Here is a 22,007-nt window from a genome sequence, read left to right on the forward strand (position 1 = left end):
AATATGTTCAGTTTTTGTGGATGTGTTGTTCTCAATGATATGAGCAGTCAATTTTTAATTCAATTGAGTTCTTAGCTTGCAGTTTTTTAGCTTTAGTTGGGTTCAGATTGAATCACAGACGGTTCTTAATATATTTAAGAATTCTTTTTTCTCGTTCAATCTATGCATTGTTTGTAAGAAAGATAAAATAAATGTATTTCATTAAGTGATTGCAGAGGAAAAAAACAATTTTCTTTTTTTTCAAATACATTAACTCAAACATCAATAACTGAATTAAACACTAAAATTTAAGTAAACTTTGTACTTGAGAAAATGGAATAACTTTAAATAAAACGTTCTTGCTCGTATGTGCACGTATGTAAGTGCGTGTGCATGTGTGTGTGTGTGTGGGTGTGGGCATGTGTGTGTGTGTGTGTGGATGAGACAGAAAAAATAGTGATGGGAGAAGGGAGTCAGGGATTTGAGTTAAAACAGAAACAGGAGTCAGTGAGACAATAAAAAGGAAAAAGGGAGAGGGAGGGTTGAACAAGCGAATGGGAAGAGGTGGAGCTGGGGAGAGAGAGAGAGAGGGAGAGGAGGGATGACAGGAGATGTGGTTGTTGCCGCGGCAGCAGAGCAGCACTGATCTCATACGCTACAACAACTCCTCTTTCTTTTTTTCTGTTCTTCTTGGTCCTCCCGCACTTATCTGCCTGTTTCAAGCTGGAAAGCTGCCTGCTCCTTCCCCTCTTCCTCCCAGCCTTCATCTTCATCAGCTGTGGTAAGTAGGATGAAAACTGCTCCAGATACACTGCTGAGAATAGAACCAGAAGAAGGGAGTGGAGAAGTGAAAGAACAGGACGGGACAGCGGGTGGAGGGAGGGGGCGGAAGAGTTTAGAGCAGAGGAAGATGAGCAGACAGAAAAACTTCTGACTAGTGAGCAAAGAGGACAGATGATGAAGAACACGAGAAAAGGACAACAGGAAGGAGTGGTGTGTGTGTGTGTGTGTGTGTGTGTAATGGACAGTGGAAGTGTGTGCATAATCCAGGTACATGAATTAGTAATGAAGTTCTGTTTTCTATTAACAGCTTTTAGCTGCATCACACACACCGAACACACACACACGCACGTACATACACACCGAACACACACAGACTGAAGACACACTAAGCAGACGCGTGTGTGCTTATGAATGTTCACATGCATATTCAGCATGTGTCCATCAGAATCACTGTAAGAATTAATTCCTGTTCTCTGAAACTGAACACATTTCAAGTCATTCCTTCAGGTTTTACTCTGATAAGCAGAGAGCTTGTGACTGCCGGGGAAGTCTTTGTTTCTTTTCACAACCTCTGAATCCAAAGATTGTTGAAGCTTTTAAACTTAAAAAATAAAGCAGTTTGGTTGCAGGTGAAAGCACATCAACGCAGTAGAATTTAGAAGCAAGTGGAACTTCAGGTTATTCGATATGTGTGAGTGAGAAGAGGGATGGATGAATGGATGGATGGATGGATGGATGGATGGTTAGATAGATGGATGGATGAATGGATGGATGGATGTGTGTGCATGTTGGATAAAAGTCCCCTGTCCAATGGAGTTTTGGAGCAAAGGCTGTGAAGGTTTTGGTTGTGGTGTTGGCTCTGGTGTTGGTTCTGGTGTTGGTTCTAGTGTTGGTTGTGGTGTTGGTTGTAGGATTGGTTGGGGTGTTGGTTCTAGTGTTGGTTGTAGGATTGGTTGGGGTGTTGGTTCTGGTGTTGGTTCTAGTGTTGGTTGTGGTGTTGGATGTGTTGTTGGCTCTAGTGCTGGTTCTAGTATTGGTTGTGGTGTTGGTTCTGGTGTTGGTTCTAGTGTTGGTTGTGGTGTTGGATGTGTTGTTGGCTCTAGTGCTGGTTCTAGTATTGGTTGTGGTGTTGGTTGTGCCGTTGGTTCTGGTGTTGGTTGTGGTGTTGGTTCTAGTGTTGGTTGTGGTGTTGGTTCGTGTTGTTGGTTGCGGTGTTGGTTGAGGTGTTGGTTCTGGTGTTAGTTCTAGTGTTGGTTGTGGTGTTGGTTTTGGTGTCGGTTGTGTTGTTGGTTGTGGTGTTAGTTGTGGTGTTGGTTGGGTTTTTTGTTGTATGTGTTGGTTGTGTTGTTGGGTTCTGGTGTTGGTTGCAGTGTCGGTTGTGGTGTTGGTGGTGGTGTTGGTTCTGGTGTTAGTTGTAGTGTTGGTTGTGTTGTTGGTTGTGGTGTTGGTTTTGTTGTAGGTTCTAGTATGGGTTGTGGTGTTGGTTGTGTTGTCGGTTATAGTATGGGTTGTGGTATTGGTTGTGGTTTTGGTTCTGGTGTTGGTTGCGGTGTTGGTTGTGTTGTTGGTTGCAGTGTTGGTTGCAGTGTTGGTTTTGGTGTTGGTTGTGTTGTTGGTTGCAGTGTTGGTTTTGGTGTTGGTTTTGGTGTTGGTTTTGGTTGTGTTGTTGGTTGTGGTGTTGGTTGTGTTGTCGGTTGCAGTGTTGGATGTGTTGTTGGTTTTGGTGTTGGTTTTGGTGTTGGTTGTGTTGTTGGTTGTGGTGTTGGTTGTGTTGTTGGTTGCAGTGTTGGTTGTGTTGTTGGTTTTGGTGTTGGTTGTGTTGTTGGTTGTGGTGTTTGGCTGCACATCAGGATCACATTTGATGCAGTCAAAGTTTTCATTGTTTGTCATCCTGAGGCTCATCCGTCTTTTCTGTTTGGTAAAGGGAAAAGTAGTTAAAACGTTTTGAAACAGAACATCAATATTCTTATCAGGAGCCAATGGTCATGAGCTCAGCTGTTTTGATCATTTTTGTTTTTGTTCACAGTCTGAAAGCAGCCGATCAAAATGCATTAGACATCTTTGAACTTTGTTCACACTAAGGTGTGTGCAGCAGCCCTTTGGTTCTGGCGGAGCGGCTTCAGTGCCGTGTTTGTGGAGTGACATAAAATGAAAATGTGTGATCACACGGGTAAACATGCGACCCCATGCTGAAGTGCTGCTCAGTGAGGGTCTGCCAGAGATGCAGAACATCCGGAGGAGCTGCAGCCTTCCTGTGGATCCCTAATGATGAAGAGATGAAGAGAAGCACTGGAGGAAGAGCTGAATGATAATCTTGAGAAAAGTCATGACTGATAACTCTGAAGGCCACGTCACGGCACACTGGCTGGGCAAGGCCGACAGCGCCATCGGGGGTTGATCGCTCGCCTGCCCCAGGCTCCGCTTATAAATTCAATTCTTTCTGATCCAGAGCCGGGGCTGTGACACCCTTGCAAGGTCCCTGGAAACGGCACCAGAGCGATTACAGAAACTCAGAGTTGCCCTTTGGCCTGACTTTAACACCAATCACACCCACACTGCAACCAGAGGGGGGCACAAGCCAGTGCCGGTCCGAATGTGCCCACATAAAACTGAAGCCAAATCAATTATGAAGACAAAGAAGACATCATGTTTGACCCGGTCAGCTGTGTGACAGGAATCCAGACCAAACCGCATAAACTGAACACGCTAAGGGTTTGAGCAATGACGGCTGTTCTTCCATCAGGAGACTTTATGGGGGCTCTAGGACTGGAATGGTCAGTTAAGATTTTCTTCAGGTGTGTGTTCAGAGTGTTCCTGTTGACCACCTCAATATGAGATTTAGCTCACAATAGACAAACGGACATATCAGGAATTTATTTCAAGTGGGATTTTTGTCTCTTTGTATCTGAGCTGCCCTTCAGGCCTTTGTCTGTTTGAAAAAAGTTTTTAATTGGATGCAGAAGAATGAGGTCACTGACATGAACTCAGCCCAACCTAACTGATAAATAAATTAATAACAAACTAACAGACCTTGTTGCTAAATTTGATTCAGCCTCAGACGGTGTGTCTTGTGGTGAGTTTAGTGACTTTTCTCTAGTGTTTTTGGGACCTATTGTGTGTTCTTTTAGTAGAGGGCAGTTATGGACGGACCCCTGTCTGCAGCAGAGACCCTGGCATTCAAACGGAGGATTAATCTGCAGCTTCTCTGTTGCACACAGAGGAGGAGATCTTCCCCTCCAGGTTTAGAGTCCAGACTTCAAGTGTACGGCGCTGCACATGCATCCTGGATCTAGGAGCGCAGAAATGTAGGAAAAGAGTTTGATTCAAAGTGAGCGGACAAACAGAGAATCCAACACCAACAAACTATTTCAAGTGTACATGAATAAAACTTATTGAAGATGAATTCAGACATAACAAATGTAATTTGCAGTTTCACAGAGTTTCTTCAACTTTAGTTAGAGAAGAAATGATTGCCCTCTAAAAGTTTGGTCTCTTTCAGTCTGATTATAAATCTAAAACTGCATCTGTCACAATAACACTTTTTAAAAGTCCATTGAACTTGGCGTGGAAATCCTGCATGCAGGTCAGACGCTGAACGCAGCTGCAGTCGCCTCTGTTCTGTTCTGTCTGAAGGCTGGTGCAGCACTGACATGTCTGTGAAATAACACTCCACCTTTCAGTCTCTGCAGATCCGACCACCTCTGCAGACCAAATGTGGTTGAATCATTTTGTCCTCTGCTGAGAAGAGCGTCTGAGTTTCAGGATTGATAACCTGAGCGGCTGTTCTCACTCATGTTTGTTCCTCTGCAGAGAACCGTTGTATTGACATCTGTCATTAGACGTTTCCAAACACTCCATAAAGAAATTCAGACACTCAGAGAAACAGATAGCTGGGGGCGCCCGTTTCAAGTCAAATGCAGCACTGCATCAGAAAGACCCGTCTGTGGTTCCTGCTGCAGTAATGCTTATGAAGCCTGAGATGGAGTGTGTGTGTGTGTGTGTGTGTGTGTGTGTGTGTGTGTGGGGGGGGGGGGGGGGGGGGGGGCAGCAGAGCACTTCTCAGAGCGTGTTTGTGGAAAACCTGCAGAACATCACAGCTCCAATCTGTGGACCCACCTGCGGGACCAGCAGGACCCACCTGCGGAAAAGGTTTGGCGGAGCGACAGCGTGATGAGAGGAGTGCGGGTGAGCTGGCAGAACTCAAAGGATAACTTCTGATGGGATATAACAATTGAACAGGATCAAATTCTACTAGCATCTCTGTGAAAACTCAAACTGGTTGTCCTTCAGATCTGCTGTTGAACTGCTGATGTTGACTGAGGTAAGACACTGAACATCAGCAGTTTGGAGCTGAGGTTCTGATGGAGCTCTCCTCAAAGGCCCGGCACACAGATCCACGCACCAATGTGCAAATCCCCTTTTTCTGTGTCCGCACGGCAGGACAGCTGCTGAAGATGGTCAGAAGGATTGGTTGACCCTGCTTTAGTTGTTTGGAATTTTTGGCCTGAAACTTTCCTGACTTATTTGGTAAAAGGGAATTTGTGAAGTGAAGACTAAAGAAGTTGTCCATGCCTGAAAGTGTTCCAGCTTTCTTTGGTGACAGAAACTAAACTAGTCCAGCTCTACTGAAAGCTCGCAGGAACCTGGAAGAGAGTCGTCACAGACACGGCCAGGGCCCGGTACTCTGACATCAGCACACTCGTGTTTGCGGATGTCAGAGTACCGGGCCCTGGCCAACTACAGAAATAGTCGCCCCCACACGCTCCACCTCTTCTTCAACTCAGCCTGGAGGAGAGTAACGTTTTTACTGTGATCAGTGGCTAAACTAAGCATTAGCCTTTGAGGCTGGCCAACTCTGGTCCTGAAGAGCCACCACCCCGTCTGTTTTCCAGTTCAACTCCTTGATGCTGAATACCTATGTCAGGTGTGTTCAGTCAACCAGGAAGTGAAATCCTCTGAGTCAGCTAATCAGCAGAGAGCTGAACAGGGAGACCCGGAAATGTCAGATTTTACATGTTTGAATTTTAGGAATACCCTCAAATGATGTGGATTGGGTAGCTTTTGTGGTTTCTTCAAGCTCAAATTTGAAAACGATTTCTTGTAGGGGTGGGGTGGGGTTTAGGTGATATGAACCGTATAATTGACTTGACAATGCTTTCCTTTTAGGGGTGTAACCATTTATCAACTTCATCTGTAAGTCCAGTTATATTCCAACGATACAACCAGTTGATTGGTGTAATGTTCTAATAATGTTCCCCTTTGGATTCTTTGGATATGGAAAAACAACAGTGGTGAACTTTAGGAAACTTACATGTGAATGGATCTGACATTCATTCTAGTTTACTTGTTTGTTTGAACACAAATTTCATTTGGAACAATAATAGTCTCACTCCCACTAAGTCCATCCCATACAGACCACTGATGATATTTTATTAAAGCTTTAAAAAGACACGATCTTTGCTTGATTTTCCTTTATCACCATTTCACTAGCAAGCATGTGTTGAAAATTCTGACAGACTGAGATCACTAAAAGTTCCTGGCAGATTCAAATACATTTTTTTATATAAGGCTCTTGAGAAAGAACTGACTCAAACATTACAAACAAGCAAGCATGTCATAACCACACATGCCTAGTAGGGGTTCCCCATGGCAACATGTTTAACCCTGTAAAGCCCTCTACATCAAAGATTTAACAGAAAATTCAGCTGTTTGAATTTTAAGACATTTTTTAACCATTTGATGAAATCCACAAAAACGATATACTTTTTATGAGATATAGATACATTGAGTGATTTGTTACGTTTCTGCTCACAACGGTGTTTGAAATCCAAACACATTGAGTGTTCAGGATAAAATCTTATCTTATTTACCCACTGTCTCTAATTTGATCCATACAACATTTAATTAAACAAGTAATCATTTAAGCAAATGAAAAATAACATTTGAGGTATTTTTGCCAGAAAATTTCGAAAATTAGCAAAACAGTTTTTGCGATTTCATAGAAGCAGACCTTCTACTGCCCCTAGTGGCATGCTGATGAACTACAGGGCCCAGTTATGTACAATAGGTTTTTGAGTAAAGTTTGGATATTGCAAGGGAGACAGGAGGGGTTTCAGAAATGTGTGTATCAACAAACCATCCCACTCATGTTAAGCCACTGACACAGGTCAACATTGTTCCTGTCAGAACATGTCCATGTTCCATCATGCACTGCTGAACTGCAGGACTGAGTTCACATAACGAGGGCTCATTTACAGGTGGAAGCAGACGATTCACAAAAAAACAACAATTCAGCGGTTTTAAAGGGGTTAAAAAGTAGAAAGAGATCCATGTCAGGTCAGTGTGTAATCTATTTGTTACATTTCTCCTTTAGATTCCAAAATCAAGAGAGACAATAAATATATTTTGGTTAGTTTTTAATATGGCAGAGAAAAGGAAAACACACACTGACCTTCTGACATGAAGCTAGAGGGCTTCTAGCAAAGCATAGAAGCTGCTGTGGAAAGGTGGAACCCCTTTTAGCAGCAGCTGACCTTCAGGTGGGGGTTGTGGGGATGCAGAACCTGGACAGGTGAGAAGGAGCGGCCCGTGAAGAGGCTCAAACAATGAGAAGTTTACCCAGAAGTGCAGGGAGGCATTAAAGAGCGGATGATGGAGGGATGGGAGGGAGAGTGATGATGGCATGGGCAGAGGAAGGATGGATGGAGGCGAGTGGGTGGATGAACGGGTGATGACACATTTTCTGTTCAGTTCATCCTCTGCTCTCTCTGGCTTCTCTGTGTTTCAACAGTTTCCTGTCAGCTTGTGCGCACGCTTGTGTGTGCAACTGTGTGTGTCTGCAGCAGTGAAGTGCTCATGCTCATCAGATGGTTACGCACAAACACTCATGCTTGCAGCACTTTGTGTGTGACTGTGTGTTTGGGTTTCTTCTGCAGGAATGACACAAACATCGGATCAAAGAAAATCTAGAATCTGTTGATGAAACTATTTGCAGTTTTTTGTTTTATTTGACATTTTAGATACTTTTCCAATGACTTTTGGTTCTTTGTGTTTAACGTGAACCAAGTTGACACTCTGCTTAGTGGCTGTGGAACTCTGAATGTTGAGAAGAACTCACATCCTTCAGTTTCTTTCGTTTTTCCACATTTATTCTTAGCACATTAAATCTTCTTGGTATCAAAACAAAAGGCCTGGAGATGTTAACTTTTCTTGTTTTATTTCTCATATTTGAGAATGAGAGTGAAATCAAGTCCTTTAAAATCGTTGTCATTTTTTTAACTTACTACTTCTAGGTTTATTATTCTTTCAGCAGACTTTGGACTAACATTCAATCATGGAAAACCTCTCACGGCAGTGGTGGGTCTTCTCTCTGCCGGCCCAAACTCCTTCAGAAAAGTACAAGTGGATTTTTTTTTTTTATAACTGAATTCTCTTAGCGTTTTAAAAAAGCAAATCATTTTTTGTCAGTTTCTGTTCTATTCAGATCAGGTTACATCCCTTTAGTTCAGCTGCTGACTGTGCTGTACATATGCTAGAGTACTTATTTAATCACACTTCATACAAACATTTTACCTTTTGTTGTCAGGTTCTGTAACAAATCTTCTCTGGAGACCTTTAGAATTCCCCAAACATGAAATGCACCCCAAGAACTCGTGATGACGTTGGAGAAAACCAGCCCTGACTGTAAATATCTTCTCTGGAGCACAAATCTGAGCGACTGTGGCACACTTCATGACCACCACCTCTGTGCATAAAAAACAAACAAAAGGGTCATTTAGGTGTTAAAAAACAAAGAAAGGAAATTCATGTTGGGCAGTTAAGCATTTGATTGTTATATTGATGATTGTACTCAACCTGCTCTATGCAAGACAAACAGTGGGTGAGATGCATTATGGGAGTTTATGTTTGCAGAGGTGAAAAAAGGAGGCTTTGCTGCTGGAGTTTATCTTTGTTCTCTTCTAAGTCAAACAGGAGTGCTTTTCTTCTAAATCCATACATCAGCCTCTGTTTTACGTTGTGAGCCCCATGCCGGGTCATCTTTAACACAAGCCGAGTGCTGCCTGGACTTTGATTAGACGTTGCAGTATAAGCAGAAGTCAGAGATAAGGCTGCAGCTATTGGCTTTATCTCCTGCTGGTGCTTCATTAGTGATCATGGCCGGCTCCAGTGGACTTTATTGGTTGTTTCGGTGAGCAAAGGTCTGCAGAGATGTGGCTCTGTGGCTTCCAGACGACACTTCACTGCTGCATTCCTGCCAGCTTTAATCTGTTTAATTCCAGTAACCCTTGTGCTATCCTAGACACTTTAACATTGGGAGTTGGGTCAACTAGACCCACTAGACCAGGGGTGTCCAATGCCAGGATTCAAGGGCCGGTGTCATATATGTTTTCCAATCAACCTGCCGTTGAAGCTCCTTATTGGCTAAACACACCTGATCCAGGTAATCAGCAGCAGATGAGGCAGGGTTTCTGGAAAACCAGCAGGGTGCCGGCCCTTGAGGCCTGGATTTGGACACCCTTGCACTAGACAGTGCTCTGAACCTTTTTTCTTCAATGATTTGTGATCTTCACTGGTGTCCATGGATTCTTTCCACCTTTATCCACCTTTGTCATGGTAGGAAGAACACGTCCATGTAAGGGGGGGGGGTCATCTAAGATAGCACAAGGGATATCATAGTAAAAATGACATCAAAGGTGACACCCGATTGCATGTTAGGAACAATTGTGTTGAACAAAAACATGCTCCAATGACAATACATAGAGAGTCAGTCCACTCACAAGTGCTGTGAGTTTTATTTTAGATTACAAACCGTGAATCAGAGCCATAAATAAAACTCCTCAGTGTGTTCCTGCTCACTTCCAGGACAGGCCGGGTTTGACAGTGAGGCAGGAGTTCAAGCAGAAACCCTGAAAGCTAAAATCATTTATGAATCTCACAGAGGAAAAACTAAAGATGGAGGAGAGAGCAGAGAGGGAATGCAGGAAAATGTATGTTCACAGATAAAAAGAGAAAAAATCGTGAAGAAAGTGGAAAACTAGCTTCAAGAATCTGTTTGTGATGACTTCAGGAAGCCATTTAGAGTTGATGAGAGTCATGCAAATGACACACGATGGGGCTGTAAAAATGAGTCTCCTGCAGACCTTCTGAACCTGAACCTCTTCATATTGATCCACGATTAGAGAGCCCTGCTTCCTCATTATCGATCAGTAATCAGATGCATGTTTTTCTGCTTGCGCCTTTGACAGTCAGACATGTTCTTGTCCTCATATTGATCATCTTGTGGAGCACAGCAGGGTTTCATTGAGCCTTCTCTGACATCGGTGGAAATCAGGAGAAGCTCCGGCTGTCATTACCTGGTGACTCAAACACCATCCTTGTGTTAACAGCACTTGTGTGAAGGTCTGCTCGTGCACACTCGTGCATGGCCCTCCTGTTGGGCAGCTTCCTGTCATACCCCAAACTCAACCCTCTTCTTTTTTTGCATGACCCTTGAGTTCATTTATTTTCAACGATAAAAAAACAGTCTCTTTCAGGAAGATCGTACAAAAACACAAATCAGATGTTGTTAATGTGGAGAAGCACCTTAAATCCTAATTAGTTCAATTTCTGGATGCAACTTTTAACTTTAACTGTAACAGTTTCTTCTCCTGTCTCAGTAATCTTACATGTTTTGACTTTTAAAGGGGGAGATGATGTCATCAACACTACTGTATCAATGCTCAGTCTGTGATTGGCCAGTGGGCCAAAGGATTGGTTGCTCCTCACTCCACAAGTGACTCTGTCTTGTTTCTGTTGTTTTCCATCTGTGAGGGTTTCTTTGTTTTACCTGATGAGTTACACGTTAGCAGGAATTGGTGAGCTTCATTTGTTTACTGTCCTTCAAAGCCTGAATCTGCGTTTTCTCTGCATCGGCTAAATGTTTTTGAGATGTGGAACATTTGTGAGAACTCTCTTTTTCTCCATATTTCTTGAGTGAACAGCAGCATGGCAGTGTTGTGCATGATTGTTTCGTTTCAAGGTTTCCATTCAATTATGTTTGGAAGTTCAACAGATGCCAACATTGTGCTGCTTGGCCTTCTCCACCGTGTGTGTGTGATTTAAGGATGGTGTCGTGACACACAAATACCCCCCCAATTGCTTTTTATAAGGAAGACTCAAAGGCTTTTTAGTCGTTCGTCCTGTTCAGCTGTAGATCCACTGAAAATGTTGGACTGTAGAAGGAGAGGGAACAGAAGCAAACTTTAGAGTCTGGTCCACACTAATCTGGTTCTTGTTAAGTCACTGGTTCACTACTGCAAACTCTGTGAGACTCTTTTTTCTGTCTTAGTTTATGATTTTTCCTGCTTATCACACTTCTAAAGTCTTAACCAATCAAAAATAATTGGATTTAAAGAAGTTGAGCATCTGATCAATGGTTGTTGGTTAGAAACCTTCAAAGGCAGAGATGATCTGGCTATAAAACCTGCTGCACTCTTTGACTAGAGCCAAAAAGAATGTTGGTTTGAAAAGGCATCAGGACCAGAGATCTGTACAAGAGCATGATCCCACCCTTTCATAGATGAGCAGAGACTGAATGAGGCTGAAAACAGGAGCATTGTGGGAAAAGGGAAGAAACTTCTCCAACTAAACGTTACTTTTGTAGGGACAGACTTCAGCCGTTGACATTTCCGTCACCATCAGACTGCCCTGTCAGGACGGGGGGTCAGAAAAAGCCTCTGAATCATCCTGAGCTTTTTCAGGGTGATAACTAAAGCCAGCTGCTGACACATTACCAGAAAGGTCCAGAGTGAGAGTCGCTGTAGCACAGAGCTCGTTGGAAAGGCTGTGGCTGTGTTTAAAAAGCATCACGTGGCTGCTGTAAATATCAGATGTCCACTTAGAAAGCATGCAGTCGGCAGGGATCTCCTCCTGGAGCTGACGACGTGGCCGCTCTAAAACAGCCTCTGGGCTCTGAATGTGTTCCTGTAAAATGAACGTGGCTGCTTGAACAAATGCTTTGTTCAGAAACAGAGTTTGAAATGACAAAAACCACAGAAAGATGTTAAAGGAACTGTAAAAAAAAAAAAAAAAAAAAGTGATGTGATTTAGAAGTGATGTGAATTGTTGCAGTGACAGCAGAAAGGTCTGCTGGAAGTCTGGAGAACAAAAATCAGCCTTGGTATCACAAAGTAAGTATTTGAGCGAATTTGACACCAGCTGAGACAGAATCCATTTACCTGTCCTCATTTTCTGTCTTGTAAAAGCATCAGGATCGCGACCAACGCGAGGTCAGCTTTGTGGGTTTGTGACCTCTTAAATGTTTGACTTCGCCCAACAACCAAGTCCTTTTCCTTGTTGTTGGTTTTAGGTTTTAAAGTCAACTTTTAGTTTGTTACATTTTCTGTTTAGATTTGGTTCTGTTTTCTGATTCACAGCAGCTTTTAGTTTGTAATCCTCCGCTTTGGTTAATTTTATTCTGAGCTTTTTCGTTTGCTTTTAGGTACTTTTTTCTCTCACTCTCAACACTTTTCTAGAACTCTATGACCTCTGTGGGAACATACATATTTTGATTTGATTTGATTTAAAAAGGTTTATTTGAAGCAATCAAATAAGAATAATACACATAAAAACATTACAATCATCAGTTGGACATTCATCCAATGACGTATCAAACTTAGGAGTCCTGCTCTTTGACACGTTTAACACTGTACATCTGTGTTGAGCTTCATGGATGGGTCTCATTTTAGCATCCCAACATTATCTGTCTTTAGAAACAAGTTCTTAGAAAAGTGAGAAATTCTTTGTTCCTCAAATATCTTATCTTTTGTCTTGCAAGAAAAAGTTCTCGTTCGGAAAGTTCTACAAAAGCAAATGAACCTGAGCTAAATGACGTTTCCTCCTCCACAGAGAGATTTCATCGGAACAGGGTACACTGATGCAGGGAAACCGCCAAACCAAAAATCTTTTCCTTGTTTTAAGAAAGAAAGCTCAATTTCTTCATGCAGGAAACAAATCTAATGGTTAAACCCTGATGGCGACATGATTTTAAGATCGGTTCCTCACAGAAAATATAAGTTCTAAGGCATTTCATTTCAGACACTTTTTACTCCACTGAGGTATTTCCTGTAAGAATTTGGACTAAATCAGTCCTTTATTGAGGGAAGACTGAAATGTCTAATTCCTGTAGAGTCTAAGGTCAGCTGTGAATAGGTTCATGTTTTATGGTGGGAAGGTTTGGATGGGGAGTCAGCTGGGATTGGCTGAGCCCTCCAACCTCTGTTTGCTGGTTCTCTGTTGGTCTCACCTCTCTGAACAGAACACAAGCCTGTGAAGCTGATGACCAGTGTCTGGAACACAGATAAGAGAACCGGGCTTCAGTAAAGCTCTGGATCATATTGTTTAGAAGGCTGAATGCTGTTCTTCCTCATCTCATCCTCTGCTGGAGTTTGAATAAGAATCTCAAACTGAGTCCAAATCCTCAAGCGTACTACACAGCCTCCTAAAATTGATAGTTTCTCTGTGGCGGTGAAGCCAGCTCCTCTGAAAAGCATGTGGATATGCACTCTAGTCTGCAACCAGCTGGTCAAAGAACACATGAGGGAATTCTGAAGGAAACAAATGAAAACTTTACAGTATCTTCATGTAGATGTGATGGAAAAACGCACATGTGTGTGCGCGTTGTGGTTGATTACCTTTGCTTAGTGGTGACTGAGGCAGTCGAGCTAAAGTGCATTCATAATTTACAGACAGACACTGGAGATTTTAGAGGGGGGGCACATAGAGGACGGTGTGTGTTTGTGTGTCTGTGTGTGTATGTGTGTGTGGGTGTGTGTGTGTATGTGTGTGTGTGTGTTTGTGCGTTTCAGCCTCGGACAAAATGTTCCAGAATTTACCTAGAAAATGTCCGTGGTGCAGATTCTTCACGTGCTTTTAAATGACAGATCTTTATTTGTCATAGTCATACATACAATGAAATTAAAAGTGCCTTCTGGTCAGTGCAGCATTCATCCATTTAAAAAAACCTCAACAACTTACTACTAAAATAATAAATAATACATAAAACTACATAAAAAGTGCCTAAATGTGTTAAAATGGTTAAAAACCGGAGAAATAATAAAAATATGTAAAAAAAATAATTAAGAAGCTCCCAAACTAACACAATTTGCAAGAAGAGATCCAGGTTTAACATGTTTATGGCAGCTGTAAAAAAACTGTTCTGAAATCTTTTTGTCCTTCCTCTGCTTGACCTGCAGCGTTTGCCTGAAGGCAGCAGGTCAAACATGGAGTGTCCGGGGTGTGAAGGGTCTCTGATGATGTTTTTTTGCTTCGTTGAGGCAGTGGCAGCTGTGGAGGGTTTCCAGAGAGGGGAGAGGAGAATGATGCAGTCTCACTGTGTCTTTGTGTTGGCCTCATACAGCTGTTGTACAGCATAGATACTAAAGTACCACAGTACCACGTCACGTGAAATTATTTTAAAATTCTGGTCCACATGCCACAGCATGAGATTACACTGAACATCAAACTGGAAGTCTGTGGAAAAATCATCTTTGAAAATAGAAATCTGGGGCCTCATTTATAAAGGTTGCGTACGCACAAAAGAAGGCGTACGCCACTCTCTACGCAATAATTGATATTTATATAAAGCAAACTTGAGGGGAAAATGTGCGGTCCTTCACGCAAGCTCTGACCCAGGCGTACGCACAAAAACGGGTGAAATGAGAAACGGCGACACCGTCGGCAGATGGAAGAAACACGTGAAAGTGAAAATGACAATACTGCCTCTCATAAATAACATGAAGATTTCACAAAGCAAGTCTTACAATTAACAGCCTACACCAACACCCGTTTGATCGATCAGCAGTGAAAAAAAAAAATCAAACGAAAATTACAACAGAAATTCAAATGAACACATATTTGCAAAAAGAAAAGTGAAAAATGTTCTGCAATATTGGCATGTTGTGCAATTCATCCTCATAAATAATATAGTTAACAGAACGAAATAATGTACAAAACTGATATTCTCGTTAATGTGTCCGTCTGGCGGAGCAGATATAGGTGCAATTAGACAGACAGACAGATGGATAGATAGAGATGCATTAATTGTCCACTGGGGAAAGTTGTTTACATAGTAAAACATTTCTTCATAAGCTATGGAATTATGGTTTTCATGCATGTATTCATGCCTTCAGTTTGTTTTATTTTTGATAAAACAATGTATGGCGTATGTCTCAACCATTCAGAAAGCAACAAGAAATTACATTTGCGCTGATCAATTTCCCATTTCCACGTCGATTATTACCGACATCTGTAGCTTGTCAGATGTAATTAAATGGATGGAAATAAAATGCTCCATCACGATGCGTAATGACGCACAATGGCTGATCTTGCGCTCTTAGAAGATGTGGCAAATGGAAGAATTCGGAGTGAACGCATCTTTAGACATCAAGAAGACTTGCTGACAAACGAGGACGAGTGGCTTATGAGCCGGTTCAGACTTCCTCGAGCCGTCCTGTTGGACCTCTGCGGGCTTTTGGGGGTGTGTCACCTGGTGCATCTGGCGCGTCGTGTCCCCCTGCGCCTCAGTCACCACTCCACTTAAAAGGGATTCCCCAATAATAGCCGCCAGTCTCTCATCAAGAGGGGTCAGCTCCGGTGTCCCCTTTCCCCCACCCGTGGCAGACACACTCTGGTGATGCATCGCCAGACGTTTTTTCGCCTCGACTTTCATGTCCGACCATCTCTTCTTTATTTCGGCCACGGTCCGAGGTTGTGAGGCTACAGCATTTACGGCGTCTGCCACCGTCTGCCACTCACGTGGCTTTTTGGCATTAGTAATGCCCACACTGTGCCCTCCAAACAACATTTTTCTCTTCTTTTCCACCTCGCCAACGATAACTTCTACTTCACATTGAGTGAAGTTACGTTTTTTTGATTTTCTCTCCGTGTTTGGCATGGTTTCCCAATCAATGAATATTCATTTGTGGGCGTTTCACGGACTATTTATGGGCAACTATGGGCGTGTCATGAGGCCGCAAAAGCTGCGCTGCATTTAGAATTGATTGTGATTTATTAAGGGAAAGATGCGTAGGATGTGCGTGCGCACGGTTTTATAAATCCGAATATTTCTGTGCGTACGCACGTCCTATCTTTCATTAGTACGCCACTTCTGACGCAAATCCTACGCAAAGTTTTAAAATGAGGCCCCAGACCTGTGATTTGATGCAAACAAGGAAGTGACCTGACTGTGATGAGACAGACTGATAACTTTAATCCTAAACTTCATTCTCTGAAACATAAAGTGCTTTACAGAAAAGACACAAAAGTGTTTAAAAAGAGATACAAACAATAAAAACAGGACGTCAACCCATGTTCTAAACTCTTGAGCTCAAGCGTCACTACGCACGTTTTTAAGTCCAGTCTCTACATACAAAATGAACATTTCTATGTATTTATTTATTTTAATTGACCTTCATTTAACCAGGAAAGTCCCATTTAGATTAAAAACCTCTTTTCCAAGGGAGTCCTGGTCAAGAGGCAGCACATTGCAATACAAAAATAACACAACAACAAACATTATTAAACCACATACGTCATAAAAAGCAGTTGCACATCATTGTTTCAGTCTCTGATGCTTTGAGCTTGTTCTTAAAAACATTTAAAGAAACCAGTTCAGTTAGTTTGCTGTCTTTCTGCAGCATGTTCCAGGCAAAAGGAGCAGAGTGGACTTTTCCCCAGCTCTGTGCAGCAAATGGAACAGAAAGCAACAAGGCGTGAGATTCCACACTTCTTATTCTGATTTAAGAACAAATTTAGGGAGGCAGTGATCCAAGCAAGGCCTTGTAAATAAGTACAGACCAATGTCCCTGCCTCCTAGTGGCCAGAGAAGACCATTGTACTCTGGAATACAGCTTACAATGATGCATCATGACCTTCTTTGAGTTTGAAAACAACATTAGTTTATTCTTGTCAGCATTGAAAACTAAAAAAAAACTAAATCACCCATTGATTGTGTTCTAAAAGTTCAACCAGTTGAATCTCTTGTCTCCTAAATCGACAACGCTGAACTGTGAGCAATGAAGGACTCAGATTTGATAGTGAGGTGTAGGTAGCATCCTTTTCAAAAAACGGAAGTGCCAACCGTTGAAAACATGATCACAAAGGATAAAATGAATGGTTGTGTTTTGTGCCCAGCCGGAATTCTATGACACCAAATATGTCGAATCAGAACAAAGCTGTGAAAGAAAAAGCCTGAAGGAAGATTCAGGGGATTTTGAACCACTTCTACACCGTTTTGTGTCAAGTCTCTTCCCGTTGTTGGGGACGGACATGTGAACAGTAGATAAAGAAAAAGAAGCCCCTCTCTGCTTGTCCAGTGTGAACACCAAGGGCCTGGACATTCAAGAAGGTGCAGTTAGCGCATTCTTGAACGCGCTTTACATGACTGATATGAACGTAGCTTCAGAAGGAGAGGTGTTTGATCATAACTGATGCTGAAATCCTTCAGAATGAAATCATTGCTCACACAGGTCAAAGGGTCTGATCTGTATCTCTGCTGAGCTCACATGATAAATAATGATGGACAGTTCAGAGATCCAACCTGCGACTTGCAGACAAACCACAGAAACCCAGAAAAGCAGAGTTTTGTGCCACAGCAGAAGGAGGCGGTGATGTGAGCTTCTCCACAGAGAGAGGAAACCCTCTGAGGAAGAGGCAGCGCGACTTCATCTGAGCTACTTCACAAACTTTATTGTGCTGTTGTTATTGAATGAAGATCACAGAGGAGAAATAAAGGCTGACAGATGGTCCTTAGCAGACTTCATAAAAACATCTTTAATAACCTGCAGCTTTATTTCTTCATGTGGACAAACAAGCATCTTCGGCGCAGAAATTACACTCACACTTTGTGTTTTTTTTCACCCGTGTCTCTTCTGATAGCACATATTCCTACTGACTGCCCTCTGCTGTCCTTTCATTGGTTAGCTTAGGCTGTTCAGAAATGTAATCATTCGAAGGCATTTTAGAGTTTGCAATTCAACAGAAAAAGTGACAAATCAACCCTTTGACATTTTTATCAGCTCTCTACTCTCTGGCCTTGGTTTGGTTGACTTTAACCCGAGTCAAGAGATGAGCGGAGAAGGAGGGATCAGGATAGAGGATGTTTCTGTGATCGCTGCAGCGCCGCACAGTGATGTTTCAGCGGCAGATCTCTGCTGTACTGAAACCATACATGTGCTGGTTCAGACCCAACAGCAGGCTGCTTCAGGCCGCCTTTTCACACTCGGGTTCATTAAATTCTCCGTGTTTCATAAAATGTTGTGTCTTTCTATCTTTAACATGTTTTCACTTGTTTTTTTTGGCATTTTTGTCTGCTCCAGGGACCCTGAGTGCTCTGTAAAGTGGCAATTAAAAGGTAATTTAAGAATAATTGGATCAGATTAAACAGTCATGTTTTGCATGAAACTTCTAAGTTCTAAACTATACGATTCAGAGGCAGGACTGATATGCAGTTGCAGGGAGAAAAACATTAGGTTTGTGACTTGTCTGTATCTGTGTGGGGGAACATTACATTTGTTTAATGTTCCGAGGAAACATTCGACCATTCCCACAAGACACCATCACACATGTGCTGGACAGGTGTCCATGGAAACGCCTCCTGGGCTCAGGAGAAATCTGCATACTTGTGTTCATGTCTTCTTTCAAGTTGCCATCCCTCAGCAAAAAGTAGTCTATTTAAGTGTTCAATGCTTAGTCTATACTAAAAGTGATGCAGGATATTAGAAGTTTACATTAAAAGTTAAAAATGCATTTTTTCAGCTAAATCCTTAGGATTCCCAGATCACTCACAGGCCTGTTGATTTAGCTCAATGTCAGCAGATAAACTGTACAGTTTATTTTACAGTTTTAGGAGATCCTCAGCCAAAAATTCACCAATCTGACTAAATGAAAATGAATTCATCCTGAAAAAAAAAGAAAGAAAGTATGAATTATTTTTAAAATGATTCAAAATGAATTGTTCCTCAGCCAAATAGACAAAATCGAGGCTAAAAAGAGCTGGTTTGGCTCTTAAACCTCTGTAGTAGTCGCCATGTTAGATAAATACGACGATTTGATTGGTTAGAATTTAGGCCAATCAGCTGTTTGATGGTAGCTTTGTCACGCTAAACTGAAACTCACTCAAAATCTAAGATAGGGAGAAAGTGAGATGAGACACAACAAGAAAACATTTGTGTTTTAAATGCAAAAATATTTTTTAAAAGAAAAAAAAAAGGAAAAATTCAATATTTTCATTTGCTACTAAGAAAGTTTGGTTTGCACTGTGTTGTCATAAATATCACTTCCTAAATTGATCTCCACTTTCTCCTCTCACTCTTTCTCCCTCCTGCTTCCCGTGTGTCCCCTCTCCTCCTGGTTCGCGTCACAAAGTCTTTTTTATGTTTGTGTGTTTTCTGACAGGAGAGCCGTACATGGACAAGAAGCAGAGAGACCCCTCCCCTCAGTTTACGGACTCCAAGCTGGAGTCTCTGCCGACCGCTGTTAGGGAGACGACTGGAGAGCCGTGACGACGGAGAACAGGGAGAGGAGGAGGCTGCAGGTCCACAGTCTCCTCGGCGAGTCAGCGACTCCCCGTTCTGTCTCTGCTGCATCTTCAGGGAGCATCATCAAGTTATTAAGAGTCTGAGAGAAAGGCTCAGGTTTTAATGCCGTCTTTCCTGCTTTTATGTCCTCTGATCAAAATTCCCACAGCAATAAACCTGAAACAGCAATATCAAAGAGTCTTCAGTTCGGAGACTTGATGAACTGCTTTTTTTAAAGTGAACCTCAGCGTTTGAAGATGCAGCATTTGTTTTGCACAGCACAGATTCACAGGAAGAGTTGCAGCTGAACTTGAATGAGTACTTTGTCATAACTTAGAGATTTTAATCAGAGGAAGAGTGCTTTTATTCCAGAGAGCTGCAGACAGGAAGTCATCTTATTCCAGACTTCCTGTCCTGCTGAAATTCAAGAAGAAGCAAAAGTCCAACAGTCTCACCTGTCACCTGCAGCAGCGTTCCTTTTCAATGCAGATGATGGCTTGACGCGCCCACCTTCCCCTCCTCCCTGCCCCCCCCCCAACATGTCTGACCTCTGCTCCAGTGGCTCAGGGTAGTCCGGCAGGCAAAGCCAAGAGCTTTAACCAAGGGGTCCCGGTCACACCGCCCCCATACCTCCTACTTCTCGGGACAGCACTCCCTGACTCTGCTGGTGGGGAGCTCTGATGCAACATGGCGGCCGGCGTGGCGACATGGCTGCCCTTTGCGAGGGCAGCGGCTGTGGGCTGGCTGCCGCTGGCCAAGAAGACCATGCCCAAGCCTCCGGTGGACAACTCATCAAGGTCGGATGAGATTTTGTACGTCAACGTCAGCGGCGTCCGCTTTCAGGTATGTGACACCAGGGGGGTATTCCAGGAAGCATGTTTAAACTACAGTACCCTGACTTTAACCCTGAACTCTGGCTGAAATCCACCTGAACTTGCTTACTCTGGGTATGTCCGTTCCAAAAGACCGGACATGAGATAGCGTAATTGCGCTCCACTTGGTATCCCTGGGTTAATGCACGTGCACAGCAGGTACATAAAGACATTCTCAATAGATCACCAATTTCCGGAGTCACCATGGAAACGCGTGGAGAGAAAAAGAGAGAGCTATACTTTAGTGAGACAGAGTCTGAGATTTGAATGACGGTGTATGAAAATTATACGTCCATCAAAAAAGTAACACGGCTGCATCAACAGCAAAAGAAAGAGTTTCTGCTTGTAGTAGAAGAACAGACAAAGTAAATGCACGAGTTTCTGATCTCATTTCCAATTACATTGTGATGTATAAATATGTAACTTATAAAACTTAAATGAATTGATTCAATTGGTAACAAGTACTTGAGTTAAATTTATTCAACCTAATATCTTACTTTTATAAAACTCAATATTTTTTTTACAACTCAAATTTACGTATTTATCTAACTAAATGTCATATTACTCCAATTCAATAAAATATTTTTCCATATTATTTTTTGTACTTCTTGAACTCTCATATGTCTAAGTTTGAGCCTGCAGATATACTCATTTTTATAAAATTCAAATAAACGATACAGTGTGGATTTACAATACGTACCATGGATTTAAATGTCATAACTCTGACTGTAACTTTAGTTCTTCTTCCTTACTATTGTATTAGTGACACTAAATAATCTCATCATCCTCTTCTTCCCTCTCACTCATGGTGCAGAAAGAATTGAACACAACAGGGTAAAATAACTCGGCAAAACACAGTATAACAGCTACAACTAAACACATTTAGACAAAAACCTACACTTGTACCCAAATCCGTCCAGACAGGCAAAGGGAATGGTATCCCACAATTCCTTGTGGTGCCGATCTAACAGCAGCACCAAAGTTACACCTACTTAAATGAATTAATTTGAATAAAAGTAAAATAAATGTCTGATAACTACGTGTTATTATTAAGTTGACTTAACTAAATCAATGATTTATCTTAACTGAAGCAAATAACTAAGTTAGATCAGAGTAAAAAAGTTTCTCTTTCCAACATCCATATGTGGTCTTATCACCCTCTCACGGTGGAAAAAGTATTATCTGAGCTTCTTCATCCACTAAATCATCTTCAAATGGACACGCCATGCTGCTTCACCTCTCTGAAAACAAACTAACCTTCAACTAAACCTGCTCCACACCAGGTTATGTTCAGAGCATGAGTTGCTATGGCAACTTGACATACCCTGAAACATACCTCTGTTTTTGGAACTGAAAGCTGAAGTTATCAACTTCCTTAGCCTCAAACTTACCGTGGGAGCTAGCATAACCTGCTTTCTGGAATACCCCCCTGAGCATGTGATGTCATAAAAGCTCAAACAAAAAACGGGTCATGTGACCTCAGGGTTTTACCCTCATGTGTACTGCATGCTACCCCATTCCCACCAACAACACTAACACTATCCTGAAGAAAAAGATTTAAACAACTGTCAAAATACAGCAAAAAAGAACACAGTACATTATAAATGCAGTGAGACTTTCAAAGTGTGGTTGAACTTTGCGGTTGGATCACGTATGGCGTAAGACAGGAGACAACACATGTTCTTTGACATACCTCAACTCTTTGACCTTTCACACTATAACTGTAAATCAGCTGATTCTGACAGAGACAAAAGCGTTTTTTCACCGATATGCATCCCTTTACGACTGAAAAATGCTGCTTAATGGTGCAAAGCCGCTT

At 42.2% G+C, this 22,007-nt stretch overlaps 1 protein-coding gene across 2 annotated transcripts in view; it reads left to right on the forward strand.

Annotated features, from left to right (window-relative positions):
* Positions 1–548: 548 nt before the first annotated feature.
* kcnd1 (potassium voltage-gated channel subfamily D member 1) overlaps positions 549–22,007 on the forward strand; it is a 76,505-nt gene continuing 55,046 nt past the window's right edge. Inside the window, exons 1-3 of one of the 2 annotated variants that reach the window (XM_020701629.2) lie at positions 549–760; positions 18,117–18,151; positions 19,195–20,159. In XM_020701629.2, the coding sequence (XP_020557288.1) occupies positions 20,004–20,159 (156 nt within the window). In that variant the 5' untranslated portion in view covers positions 549–760; positions 18,117–18,151; positions 19,195–20,003. The remainder of the gene's footprint in view (positions 761–18,116; positions 18,152–19,194; positions 20,160–22,007) is intronic. The other variant, XM_004086332.4, reaches the window with a different exon arrangement.

Source organism: Oryzias latipes, chromosome 7 (assembly GCF_002234675.1).
Source record: "Oryzias latipes chromosome 7, ASM223467v1".
In the NCBI taxonomy this organism is placed as follows: Eukaryota; Metazoa; Chordata; class Actinopteri; order Beloniformes; family Adrianichthyidae; genus Oryzias; species Oryzias latipes.